Source organism: Eptesicus fuscus, chromosome 4 (assembly GCF_027574615.1).
Source record: "Eptesicus fuscus isolate TK198812 chromosome 4, DD_ASM_mEF_20220401, whole genome shotgun sequence".
Lineage (NCBI taxonomy): Eukaryota > Metazoa > Chordata > Mammalia > Chiroptera > Vespertilionidae > Eptesicus > Eptesicus fuscus.
In genome coordinates this window covers 57,992,618-58,006,825 of record NC_072476.1, presented here as the reverse complement: position 1 = coordinate 58,006,825, position 14,208 = coordinate 57,992,618, and the positions used below count along the sequence as shown (strand labels likewise).

Genomic DNA, 14,208 nt, shown 5'->3' with positions numbered 1-14,208 from the left:
GGAAATCTTCTCTAGCTGTAGTCGCTACTATTTGGGGCTTCAGGGGGTGCTAGAAAGTCAGGCTATATTTAAATTTTTAATTAGATTCCTATAAGCTGTGTTTTTTCTTGCACCTTCTGAAATTCTTCCTAGTTCCTCCGTGATTGTGAATAATCATGCTTTTTCACTTTGCTGCATTTTTTCGAGCCTATTTGGAGTTCCACAAATAGCCCGATCTCCCTTTTCCTGACTCCGGGGGGCGGGGGGGGGGAGGGGAGGGGATAATCTGCACCAGTATCATCAGGACCCCCACTCCCACCCGAAGGGGGAGAGATTGACTCAGCTCCTCTCCCTTCTTCATCTCTTGCCTCTCTCTCACTTTCCATCTTTTGGATGAATTCTGATATTTAACTAGTTGAATCTTTGTTTCCTTTTGAATTCACTAGCCCACAGAGCCTGACTTAGAGAATAACATCAGTGGATTATGTTTCAGTACTACGGACTTGGTGGCTCTGTACTCTGAATAGCTAACCTGTTCTAGATGCTTTATAATATCTTCTTAAATTTTCACAGGGACACGATTCAGACTGATCATCTGTTATAGATGAGGGAAATGAACCTATAACTTGACCTTGAACAAGCAACTTAACCTTTCAGAGCCGTAGCTGAAATGAAACTATGGCTCCAGCCCTAAGCTACCTTCAAGTCTAGTGTGGATATGGGTCAGATCTCAAGCTTACGGCACAACTTGATCACTCGTGTGGAAAAGGGCAGAGGGACTGTGGGTGCCTCACCCTCCAGGGAGGAGGAGGAAAGACTTGCAGGTGATGGGCAGCGTCACACTGAGATGGTGGGAGTAGCGCTGTTTCGTGGGGAGACCAGTGAGCCGAGGACAGGCCAAGCACCGGGGTGTGCGGCACTTGGTATACTTGGCATGTGTGCATTGAGGTGTTTGAGGTGCAGGGCAAGTGTCCTGGGCATCCTGAAGTGGCTCTTCCCACCAGGGAAGTCCTTGGTGCCAACTGCAAATCCCCTCAAAGCCCAGGGTCTCCCTCCTGCCGTATGCAAGATTTGAGCCCCCCCCCCTTTTTTTGAGGTTTCAGGGTACTCTCTAGAAGTTCAACATTGTGGGAGCCAGGCACAGGCCATGGTGGCAAAGACCAGGAGAGAGGAGAGAACCTGTGAACAGACTGGAGGAAGAATAGGGACAGAGGCAGTGATGGAAATCAGGACGATAATAGCCAACATTCCAGGGCAGAACCCTTGTGACCTAAGTATGTGTCATCTACTCCTCATGCCAAGTGTGACTGCCAGGGCCTCAGAGGGCTCAGTTACTTCCTTTCCAACGTCACCCTGACTGTAGAGCCAAGCACTGGGCGTACAGTGAACAGAAAATAAACAGAGCTCTTGTTTTTCCATTCTCTGACTCCCGTTCCCGGGCCTCTGCCCCAGCAGCTCTGGTTACCACGGTTGCCACGATTACCGTCACCGAGGTTCGTGGGCATTTCTGGGATTGTGACACCCTTGGGAACCAGAGAGAATAGCTGCAGTGTGTGCTAAAGGTCAGAGGACTCGGGAAAGGCTTGAGGATTAGTGAGCAGAAGGTAACAAAGACCAGAGGCAGGAGGCGAACATGTGCCCCGGGTGGTTGTTTGTATAAAAAGAACATTTATGGAGGAAATCCAGACCCCCGAGTTCTAGTTCTGAATCTGACAACATGAAATGCTATTGAAATAGAAGTTCTAGTCCTTAGTCCTATGTCCAGATTCCTTAGTTCTTAATTCTGCTGCTGCTTCTCCAAGCTTTTCTGTTGCACTTCTTTTTTTCCCCATGAAATGGATTGGGTAACGTTGGTTCATAAAACTATCTAGGTTTCAAGTGTACAATTCTATGATTTGCCATTTGTATATTGCATTGTATGTTTACCACCCAAAGTCAAATTTTCTTCTATCACCACATATCTGACCCCCCTTCCCTCTGGTAACCACCATACTGTTGTCTGTGTCTATGAATTTGTGTTTGTTTTTCTTGTCTGTTCATTTGTTGCTTTCAGTTTTATATCCCACATATGAATGAAATCATATGGTTCTTGACTTTCTGTCTGACTCATTTCTCTTAGCATAATATCCACCCATTTTGTCACAAGAGGCAGTATTTCCTTTTTTTTTTTTTAAGGTTGGAAATCACTTATTTCTTAAGTCAAAGGACAGAGAGGCTCAGGAAACAGTGGTTTCGAAAGATTCTACGGCAGAGAGTAGGAGAAAGCAGACGTGGAGTGTGAGCAGGTGTCTGGGATCAGATAGCAACTCGAGTTAAGATAAGATTTGGGATCGCTGCAACTCTTGCAATTTAGATATAATCCCAAACAAATGAGATACAGCAGGGATTGTTGTTGCTCTTGGAGTAAAATCTATGCAGCGTCCAACCACTAGATGGTGATACATCCCTTTCCTCTTAGGCTCCCATTCCTCAGTGGTGGTACTTCCTTAGGCAGTGCCGTTTAGCTGAGAACCAACTTTCTTCACTTGGAATGACAGCCATGCTAAAGAGACTTTTACTCTAAAATCCCAATATATACTCAATATGAGGTCATAGACTTTTCTGGTAAGAATAAAGTTTGGGACAATGTTTAATTCAGGGGCTTTCATATTTTTGACCAAGACCAATAGTCGGAAATGTATTCATATCACAACCTAGGACCCACACAATAGAAACGGCAGTTTGATAAGTAGTACTTATCCTGGTTATGCAAGATGTCTTCTGTTCTACTCTTTCATTAAAAAACAAAAACAAAAAACCAAACGTCCTGGCCATGAACTCTGAATTGATTTTACGAGCCACTAAACCTGTGGCTCACGGCCTGTGGTTTGGAAGAAGCCAGGTAGTCCTTTCTTCTAGCCCAAACGTTTCTTCTTTGTTTTCCCTTTATACCATTTATGCTCTGTGTCCATCCACTTTCTCACTGCATCACGAGAGGAGCACATTTCATTTGAACAACCGCACCACAGTGTCATTGTGCCTCGCGCGTCCGTCAGCCAGCCACAGGCGTTCACCTGGGTCAGCGTGAATCCCCTTTGACCAGGCGAGGCCAGCTGGCCGACGTAGGCTTCTGTGCCTCAGCAGGCGCCCGCCTCCCCGGGACGGCCAGGCTGGCTCACAGAACATTGAGAAGAATGTCCTCTCCTGGGCTTCTCTGGAAATCTTGCCTTTGCCACCTCAAAAACAGTCACAGCAAGTCACTCCTTTCTTCTTCCCTGGCTACCAGCTTGTCAGTGGCACACCTCTTCCACTGCCTGCCTCAGACCCAGCCAAAACCGCTGGGTTAGAGCTTCGGTTTCTCAGTGTCAGTACATCAGTTGCACACACTTAATGCTTCATATACGAAACTTGCTCTGATTTCTAACGTTTTAGATTCTAATTCAGTTGATAATTCAAATTATTAAAAGATAACATGCGCCTCTTATCTAGGTCTGAAAGAAGGATATGCCCTCTGAATTGTTTGATGTAGTCTCTTTAGAAGGAGGCACTAACCACCTGTTTCGTGCATCCACTCCCGTCCTTTTCAAAGGGCATGGCGCCAGACGACGCGGTGGAAGCCTTGGCTGGCCGCCTGGGGAAACGGGAGGCAGACCCAGAAGCTGGAAAGCCGGTGGAGGATAAAGTCAAGGTAATGGCAGCTCAGATGCTCCTAGAAAGTAGCTACCCTTGATCGCCCTCAGTCCCCAAATAAGTTCGTCATTTTTTAGAACGTGTCCCACAACACGTGGCCAGCTGGCCTTCTCTGTTGCCGCACATACCCTGCTTAATAAGCTCAGCCTGCGTGAGCATCAGGTGTAAGCACAGCGGTGGGTGGGCAGCATGCTCGTGTCAGAGTTCGGGGTCCCACCTGGCCCACCTGCACTCCTGTGGCCCAGGGCTCGGGAGAGACGTGGCCGTGGCCTGCTTCCTCAGGACTTCCTTGTAGCCCGGCAGGCTCCGTGGTGGGTCTGCACCCGCCAAACTGGTACACTGTGAAAGACTGAGGTGCCGTCGGAACTCGGCACGTAGGGTCATCTGTACGTTCTGACCTAACGAGGGCTGTATTTACCTCCACTCGAGTCATGCAGGCATCCGCTCTATGGAGAAAAGATGTGTTGACAATGGAAACGGTATGATTTCTGTTTAGGAGAAAGCCAAAGAAGAGGATCGTGAAAAGCTTGGTGAAAAAGAAGAAACAATTCCTCCTGACTACAGACTAGAAGAGACCAAGGTAAATAGGCCGGGGCTGTGGTCGGCAAACTGCGGCTCGCGAGCCACATGCGGCTCTCTGGCCCCTTGAGTGTGGCTCTTCCACAAAATACCGCGGCCTGGGCGAGTCTATTTTGAAGAAGTGGCGTTAGAAGAAGTTTAAATTTTAAAAAATTGGCTCTCAAAAGAAATTTCAATCGTTGTAACTGTTGATATTTGGCTCTGCTGACATTAATGAGTTTGCCGACCACTGGGCTGGGGTATTTTTTCTATTTTATTTTAATTCATACTGAATTCCACATATGTAAAAAGGGGGCATGCAAGCAGACCTGGAATATCAAGATCTTGTTTCTGAATACTTCAAACACCAAATAGTATTGATAGCGCACCAGATGTGAAGCTAAAATATTCCTAACTGGCATTTTTAGTCCTCCTTGAAGTGAAAATAATCTAAGGTCTAAGCTACCTAATTTTTTTCATCTAATCCATGGTTTGTTACAATACCAGAAATAAGAAAACTTAGAAACCTTTATATAGATAAGAAAAGGGAAATGGACAGTTGTTTCCTATGAGGGAAAATTTGCAACTTTTAGATATAAAGGAAAAAATAAGAGCACTGTTTTCTTTATTTTGAATGTACAGATTGTTCAGAACAGGGGAGACCCCAGTATTAACCTTGTAGTTTAAGTTTGGCCACTTGAACAGGAGCAGATGCATGGGCAGTAGAACAAATGCCAGTCATCTCCATTATGTGCCATTACTTCAGAGGATATCCAACTAAACACGAACAGTTCAGCAAAACCCATCCTCATCCATGTGCACTGGTCATTTGTCTGGCAAAGACGGGAGCTCTATTGAGCTCTCCCAGGTTGAGTTCATTCTGCTTGCTTGTGCATTTTTATTATTTTTTTAATTCTCACACAAGGGTATTTTTCCATTGATTTTTAGAGAGAGTGGGAGAGAGAGGAAAAGACAGAGAGAAATATCAAAGTGAGAGAAACACATCGATTGGTTGCCTCCTGCAAAGCCCCAACCTGAGCCTGGGCCAGGGAGGAGCCTGCAACTGGAATCAAACCCGGGACCCTTCGGTCCACAGGCCAATGCTCTATCCACTGAGGAAAACCGGCTAGGGCTGCTTCTGCATCTCACAATAGAAATAAAAACCATGGCATTTCTATTAATAAAATGGGCTTGTGTGTTTGCTGTTACAAGGTTTTGAGAGAGCTTCTTAAAGGCCACGGGTTCTGTCCCTACTCACCCCCTCCCCGAATTTGTAGAGGCAGGTAACTCTCTTCCTCATGGGATGTTGGCTGCTTTCTCGCTCCCTTGGCTGAATTTTAGTAGCAGTTGATTGGCTTTCGCTGACCACTTGGTTTGGTGGAAGTTTCGTGTTGCCTCTACGGTTAACCAGCTTTTTCTAAGCAACTTCTGCAGAGCCCTCCGACCCCCAGGCTCACCCCAGGCTCCCAGTGTCCTGCAGGTGCCCTGTCACAGCGCCATGCGCCGCACTACATGAACTGTTCACGTGTTTTTTCTGGCACTTGTTTGTAGGCTTCCGAGGCCACAGGCTGCTTCATCTGCTTTGTAGCCCCGTGCCCAGGGAGGGCCTGGTATATGTGAGCTGTTCGTTGCCATGAACTAATTATGGCATATTCTCTGGTGAGAGAGACTGTTTCCTGAAATGATCATCTAATTGATAATGCACAGCAACATCAGGCATAATCGGATAATGTCTACAAGGGTTCATACTTAGGATGAATGCAAAATGACTCAGTGCCATGTTTTTCTCCCCCTGCATAGGACAAAGACGGAAAACCACTCCTGCCAAAAGAGTCCAAGGAATCGCTTCCAGTAAGCAAGCCAGTTTTCTCTGAGCATGTCTTTCTCACGTGGCCCTGACTGTAATTCAGGAAGGGCATAGCTTTCTTTTTCATGAGTTGACCAGCTTATGAATAGTAACATGGTTTTTGAAGAGGAGACAAATGAGGTGTCTGATACATTTCTGGTTCTTGCAGCCCTTGAGTGAAGACTTCCTTCTTGATGCCTTGTCTAAGGACTTCGGTGGACCCCCAGACACTTCACCACTTGTAAGTCTGAAACTCCTGGTTTTATTTCCTCACTTTCAGAGTGGCAGAAATAAATGGAAACCTGTGACTTAGAATCTGACTTGGGAGCTGAGGAAACAGTCACAGAATTAATGGCCCTCAACCCACAGTAGCCACTAAAAATGTGTTGCATCATGAAATAGTAAATATTGTTCCAGCACAGTTAATGTTTTCAACAGTGTCACTAATGAAACCAGTGAGCATGTACTCTATCAAGTACACCTATGAAAAGAGAATTTCAAATTGAGTTTATCTAAAATTACTTCTTAGACAACTTTACCAGCTGATATTCTACAATTTGGTCATTTTCCAAATTACCTCTAAGGAAACTTAGCTTCCTGTGGAATAGATAGGCCTTCAAAGGGAATTCTGTTACTAGAAAGTTTGGAAAATGATGTGTAACCGTAAGCAGGTTTCTCCACTGCAGGATTTTTAGGACTTTTTTATGTGAACATATTGTAAGTCTTTTGGAGTTCCCATACGTATGTAACTGCAGAACCTTTTCTGTGGAGTCTGGGTTATTTAATCCTATGTGAACAATGGCATGCAAAGTATGTATCAGTTAATAAATAGAGTAAGTGACAAACAGAAAAAAATAATGATTCCTTGGAGTTGTCATAAGTTTTTGCTTTCACCTTTGTACATAATATTATGTATGCTATGTATATTAGTAACAGATTAGAAAATATAATTACCTAACAAGATGTAGACTTATATAAAGAAAACTGCAATAGAAGACATAAATTAAAAAAGAATATGAAGAAATTAAAACCCATACATCTAAGGCAGTTTGATAAATGTCTTAAAAGAATGACAACAATTATTTCCAGTCATTTTTAAGTTAATATTTTTAGTAAAATAGTAATATATAATATAACTCAGTTATTCTGTAATATATTTGAAAGTGAATGCATAAAAATGTGAAAAAAATAATACTGAAAAGCATTTTTCGCTCTTTTTAGGGAAGATTAACCTAACTAAATACTAGGCTTTATAATGCTACTAGAGGCCCAGTGCATGAAATTCACATGCTCGGGAGGGTCCCTCAGCCCGGCCTGTGCCATCCCGCAGTCCGGGTGCCCTCGGGAGATGTCCAACTGATGGCTTAGGCCCGCTCCCTGTGCAGTCGGACATCCTTAGTGCTGCCACGGAGGTGGGAGAGGCTCCCACCACCGCCTCTGCGCTCGCCAGCCATGAGCCCAGCTTCTGGCTGAGTGGCACTCCCTCTGTGGGAGTGCACTGACCACCAGGGGGCAGCTCCTGCGTTGAGCATCTGCCCCCTGGTGGTCAGTGCATGTCATAGCGACTGGTTGTTCTGCTGTTCTGTAAATTTTCATATTAGCCTTTTATTATATAGATAATGGTTAGAAAAATACAGTTCTGATTCAGAAAGCAAAGTCACGGGGCAATGAAAAAAGAAATCGAGAAATGAACATAAATGACAGATTTAGTATATTTTTAAAATGAGAGAAGAGATCATTTCATAAAGATTCTGGAATAATAAAACTGAAACTTCATACAATACAACAGGTAACAGTAGTACATCATACCTAATATATTATCAGCATTTGAAATATGTGATAAATACTTCATTTGGGTGAGCAAGTCTTGCTTATTCATTGCTTTTAACAGTGTAAGTTCCTAGTAACTTCTGAGAAGGCAGTTTGGCAGAATTTAGCTAACACCAAAAGAAAAAAGAACCACTGCTAGAACTTTGATTCAGGGCAACTAATTACACAGAAGAAAGCTGAAAAACTGCAAAAATATAACAAGAAATGGGTAAACCAACCATGAAGCTCTAAGTCATTAGATTACTAAACACCATTTAGAGTCATAAATAGGACTAGAAGTTGTGCAAAATAATACCATGGAGTAAGAAATGGAATAAAAATTGCTCTTAAGATCCTATGTTACTAGGCTTTCCATTTGGATCAAGAGAATTAATAATTGTAAAGCTATATTAAGAGTTGTATTTAAGCGATGGCATTGTGGACATACTTTTGTATATAACATATTAACGATTAAAGTCTTTCTTTTAACAGAAGCCATTCGACAATACTAAACTCACAGCTGCTGTCTCCGAACTGGTTTCCCAAACCCCAGCTGCAACCACGCACTCTGCAGGCCCATCCCCTAGCACTCTGGTAAGCAACATATTTTATAAATACTTTCTCCACGGCAGCAGCAACAAGAGGAAAGAAAGTAGGACTCCTGCTTAGAGTAAGTGGAAATAGACAAAAATTGTTAGAAAGATTGGGCACCTTCAGAAGAGAGAAGACTGGCGACTTAGGGAGATGACAAAATATTGAAAATGATCAAATATTGAAAATGAAACAATATATGTGAATATATTTTATACACAGTTGAGGAGCTTAAATTGTTGCTTTATTAGAATTGAAAGTGCAGTGTGTACATATTAGGTTTTTAAAAAACGTTTTTTCAGCTTTCCTGATCATTGATTTTTCTCCTTTTTTTTCTTAACACATACTGTAAATACTATCCATTATTTAACTTCAAGTTTATTTTATGGAATTGTGCAGTATTTGAGCTTCTCCCCCCAAAAAACTAACAAACGTATCATGGACTGGCATTGTTTTCCTCCCATTCACACTAGTTAAAAATGTGTCATTTTCATGCTAGCAATAGAAAAACCTCAGCATCAATACTGTTTTAATTATTTACATATTCTGAGGCAAGACTGAGGGATCAAAGTTCTTCCAGACTTCCTTGATTAATTTTCTGTGCAGTACCAAATGTGAAATTATCGAGGAGACCACGGCACATCAAAAGATAGAGATTGCCCTAAACCAGACCCCATCTCCTCTGGTTGAGAAGTGCCGGGCTAGCTAGATGGAGATGAAGTAGCTTTAGTGAAGTCAGCTCTGCTTCCTCTCCTTTTGATGTAGCATCAAAGCTCACTTAGTGCTGTAGTCAGAGACTCTGAATGAATTTTCAGCCTGTTGGGTCAGCCTCAGGAGCATCTGAAAATATCCAGAGGCACTAATGACAAAGGCCAGACCCTGCGGGGGCAGCTCCACCAGCAGCTATAATCCTGGGCTCTCATGGAGCACGTAAAGTAGTAAAATGCTGTGTGTGTATGTGTGACACCCACGTGATGGAAGTCCCTGTGCCACAGAAAGGAGAATCATTAATAACCCAGGCTGCCTTGACACTTCAGTTCTTAATACTCAGGTGAGAGGCTCTGCACTGACGGAGGCTATTAGTAGACATCCACAATCAAAGGCCTTTTTCTTTTTAAGCCAAAAGATTCCTGATTTTATTTTCTTTCAATTAGTTTTCTTTTTCAACTACAGTTTACATCTAATATTATTTTGTACTAGAGGCTTGACCTGTGGGGTCCCTCAGCCTGGCCTGCGGCAGTTGGGCCGAAAATGGCTCTTCAACATCCCCCGAGGGGTCCCGGATTGCGAGAGGGTGCATATATCCTTTCAAATTAGTGTTTTGTGGAATTTCGGAATCATAAGGCAGTTCCATTTTTTTTTTTTATGAACCTTCATACTGTTTTCCATAGTGGTTGCACTCATCTGTATTCCCAACAGCAGTGCACAAGAGTTTGCTTTTCTCCACATCCTCACCAACACCTGTTGGTTTATTAATGATAGCCCTTCTGACAGGAGTGAAGTGGTATCACATGGTTTAATTTGCATTTCTCTGGTGATTAGTGACAGTGAGCATCATTCTTTCATATGTCTATGGGCCATCTGTGTGTCCTGTTTGGAGAAGTGTCTTTTCGGGTCCTCTGCCCATTTTTAAATTGGATTGTTTGTTGTATGAGTTCTTTATAAATTTTGGATATTAGCCCCTAATCATTGGCGAATATGTTCTCCAAGTAGGTTGTCTTTTCGTTTTGTTGATGGTTTCCTTTGCTGTGCAAAAACTTTTTAGTTTGATGTAGTCCCATTTGTTTATTTTTTCTTTTATTTCTCTTGCCTAAGAAGATATATCAGAAAAAATATTGCTAAGAGAAATGTCAGATTTTACTGCCTATGTTTTCTCCCAGGAGTTTTAGGAAGGTGGGCTAGTTTCATTTTTTTTGCATGCATTTGCCTTTCACAAGTATATTTTAGAACGATACTTTTTTTTTTTCTATCAGTTTTTCCATCAGAGGGTCTAATTTTAGTTAATATTTTATTTGGAGCCATCACCAAAATTAGGTATAATCTTTATTTAAATGAATATACTCCGGAATCAAAGAGTAAACTAAACTAGAATAATTCATTGCTGGGGACATTAGATTGTCACCAGTAGTGTTACATACACGGAAAGCATTTCAAGACATATTTCCAAGCAAATCAGGCCAGGAACCCCATCTTTTTAGGAAAGACCTCTTTTCTTGGACGGTGCAAGATATCTGGGGGGGTGGGAAGGGAGGCAGGGGTAGACAGGCGCCAAGAGGTCACTGAGAGCCAGAGAGCAGAGAGAAAAGCACTGGCAAGGGGTTGGCAGTCCAGTACCTCCCACCCACCCACCCAGTCCATCTCCCTTGTGAAAATCCTCATGGAAGTATTAGTGGCGGTGCTGAAGCCACTTTCCAATGGGTGACCTGATTCGGCCAACCAGTGATTAATTCAGATTTTCTTTAGCAGAGGGACAAAGAACTCGACGATGCCCTGGATCAACTTTCGGACAGTCTAGGGCAAAGACAGCCTGATCCAGATGAGGACAAGCCAATAAAGGATAAAGTCAAGGTAAAAGAAAATTTAGGCTTTTTTCACAGCATAGAATACACACACAAAAAAATAACTTCCAACTTTGTCTGGAATTAGTGAATAGTTGGATAACTGTTTCATTTTCCCCCCTCTCTGTGGTCTATGTTGTATTTCTTTACTTCCTTGGTGAGGATTATGCTGTGTCACAGATACAGGCAAATGTCCTGTTTGTGAGACCAAACCTTGTTATGATGGAAAAGCATCTGACATCCCTAAGTGTGCATTTCTTAGGTGGACACATTCTGTACATGTAGTGGCAGAGGTTTCCGTAGAAGCCTTCTCTGCTGGCATAACTAACTGCGTGCAAATTCCAAAAGGAAGAGGGCGTGGGACCAGGAGTGCAACACTGTGCAGAGGTGTGTCTACCAGGCACAAACTGTTCTCTCTCCATATCTTAAACAACATGTATTTATACTTAACATACAGTATTCAGCAATCCATTTAGCTTGGAGCCAGGAAGTAACTGACCATCCAAATTGGTGTCCCAAAAACAAGACATTTCAAGGAATCATTACATCTTAATTCTGCCATTGTCATAGGAATTCTGAAAATGTGAACTTAACCTATATTTGAAAAATGAAACTTAAACGATGCAGAAAAAAATCTAAAGCACTCCCTGGGCGGGGGAGAGTTAGTGTCACTGAGTTTGGGATGCTAGGCTCCAGGTGCTGCTTACTTAACAGCAGGTACTTTCTCACCTGCAACACAAGCAGTCAGCACATCCATTCAGGGTTGCTAAAAAATAGTGGTTACCTAAAGCCAAGGTTCAGTGACTTGATTCTTTTATTTGAAAAGTGAAACTCACAGAAAAAGGTATTTTATGCCCTTGAATTTTATCTCTTTACATGGCTTCTGGAGTAGTTATTTAATAATTTATTTCAGTTTAAAATACAGGTGGAAAATTCACAGATGTAAACCGACATAGAAGCACATGGGTTTACTTTTTTTCATCAACTAATAGTATGTTCAAGTCATGCATCTTGTTCTCTTTGCTTAATTAAAAAGATCATGTTTTGCCTCAGAAAATAACATACAATAAATGCTGCATTTCAGAATGTATTCTATAAGCAAAGGAGGAAAGGAATATTAATCATATCCATTCAATGATTATAGGAAAGAGCAAAAGCTGAACATAGAGACAAGCTGGGAGAAAGAGATGACACTATCCCACCTGAATACAGACATCTCTTGGATAACGATGATAAGGTAAACGAAGGCAAATGTCTAGATTGGATATATACAACAAAGCCTTTTAAGTTCAACCCTCAGTTGACATGAGTAGGAGGGTACACTTTAAGAGTAGCATAAAAATGTAATGCGACTATTTTTAGACACCAATATTGTTTGATGTTCAGTTATGTGGACACTGTGGTGTAAACAGTGTTGAATAATGTGCAGTCACTCACTGATGCTCAACAGAGATTCCAAGGCATGTACACTGATGAATTCTTTTACAAGAAAAGGCTATCAAAAAGAATAATGATATTTGTAATCCTACTGAAGCAGAGTCTCTCTGTTTAAGGAGCTAGAATTGGAATAATAGGGCAAATAAGGCACCTGCAAACCTGGGGTCTCCCTTTCTTCCTTCTCCTACACCCGCAAAACCATATCCTCAATCACAAGTCCCATTTCTATATCTAAACATATTGTGTCAAGAAATCCTGGCCTTTGCCTCTAACACATAGAGGCCAGTTTTTCTTAGGTCAACCTGGCCTATATCTCTTCCCCATTCTGTTTGGCTCCTAGTTTCAAGTCAGTTAGATGACAGATGACACAAACCCTTTCCAGGCCTGTTCATCAAATACAAACAAGGGAGTCCAAATTACACCCGTCTTTCTGTCCTGCATTTGGTTTAAAGGAGGTTACCTACTAGCTTGAGTGTCTCTCTTACAGGAATCAATTCTCCTTGCTTTCATTCAGTATTCCTCAGGATAGCAGTTCTGCACCCAGCTAGAATCCACCCTGCTTTGGTAGTCTCACCTGATCCTGCTTGAATCTTTGGAAAATGGATTATTTAATGTCCTTGCCTTTGTAGATGGGAAAAATCCCTGGTGGGTTGTGCTCATAAACATCTCATGTCTCTGCAGACTGCTCCTCAAATCCTTCTGACCTATAATAAGCTGTAGGAAGTAAGACATAAAATCACAAGTTGCTCTTGTAATATTTTAAGTAGAATTCTAACACATGATGGCAGAAAGTTCCTAAATAATTCATGTTTCTTTCACTTCCAGGACCAGACTCTCCCTCTTGCATTTTCTCCCAGGACATTGAAATAGTTATAGGGTGGTAATTAAGCAAAGCTGGTGGAGAAGAGTAGGGACCCAGGCTAATCAGTTGTTGCAAATAGTATATACTCTGCAAGTCAAGTCATTGGATAATATTGATTATATAAATGCTGACTACACCTAAGTAAACCTTTATAAAAATTTATGTCTAACCAATAGTCTGCTTTGCTTTTAAGGACAAACCAGTGAAGCCACCCACAAGGGATCCAAAGGTAAATACCATAGGTGCATATTTCTATAAAAAGATTTTTTTTTAAATTCTAGCTGCAACTTTTGCAATTTAGAAATATTTATTGAATGCCCACCCTGTGCTTGGTGTGATGCCAAGAGTACTTAAGAGGGTATTATTTTCTTTCATTCGGTCTTCCCAAGAACCTTTCAAAATAGACAGTTTCATTTTCCATTTAAGAAAATCAGGGCTCTGAGAATACTAAGCAACTTGCTGTCAATATTAATATCTCCTTTGTAATACACTACTTCATTAGAAAAAGAATGTCATCAAGTTTTTTTTTAAATAAGGGATGTGGGAAGAGGTACTACCCAGCATTTTTTCCTTGCTTTCTTCACTGGTGGTTATTTCTCTGATCTTGACTGATGGTTATTCCTATTAATGTTTCAGAAACCTGCAGATGATCAAGACCCCATTGACTCCCTCTCAGGGGATTTTGACAACTGTTCAAGTACAGAAACCTCAGAGAATACAGCAAAGGTACTGTACTTTGTCATATTGACTTTCTTTGAATGTGTGTCTACACATATATATAATTTTTAGACTATAAAGTAAATTGATGCCATAGAAGAAAACAATATAATTCTACTACCCTGCAAACACTACTTAGTACATTCCTTGTCTTTTTCCGTCTATATATATTTTATATAGTT

General features: G+C 41.8%; 1 protein-coding gene across 7 annotated transcripts in view; it reads left to right on the top strand.

The window, feature by feature from the left end:
* The window catches only part of CAST (calpastatin), a 116,671-nt gene that overhangs the window by 91,256 nt on the left and 11,207 nt on the right, over positions 1 to 14,208 (top strand). For 5 of the 7 annotated variants that reach the window (XM_028149846.2, XM_028149854.2, XM_054715046.1 and 2 more), the window contains 9 exons: positions 3,548 to 3,646; positions 4,145 to 4,228; positions 6,007 to 6,057; positions 6,222 to 6,293; positions 8,354 to 8,455; positions 10,916 to 11,020; positions 12,155 to 12,247; positions 13,503 to 13,538; positions 13,946 to 14,035. In XM_028149846.2, coding sequence (XP_028005647.2) covers positions 3,548 to 3,646; positions 4,145 to 4,228; positions 6,007 to 6,057; positions 6,222 to 6,293; positions 8,354 to 8,455; positions 10,916 to 11,020; positions 12,155 to 12,247; positions 13,503 to 13,538; positions 13,946 to 14,035 — 732 coding nt within the window. The remainder of the gene's footprint in view (positions 1 to 3,547; positions 3,647 to 4,144; positions 4,229 to 6,006; positions 6,058 to 6,221; positions 6,294 to 8,353; positions 8,456 to 10,915; positions 11,021 to 12,154; positions 12,248 to 13,502; positions 13,539 to 13,945; positions 14,036 to 14,208) is intronic. The other 2 variants (XM_054715047.1, XM_054715050.1) reach the window with 1 other exon arrangement.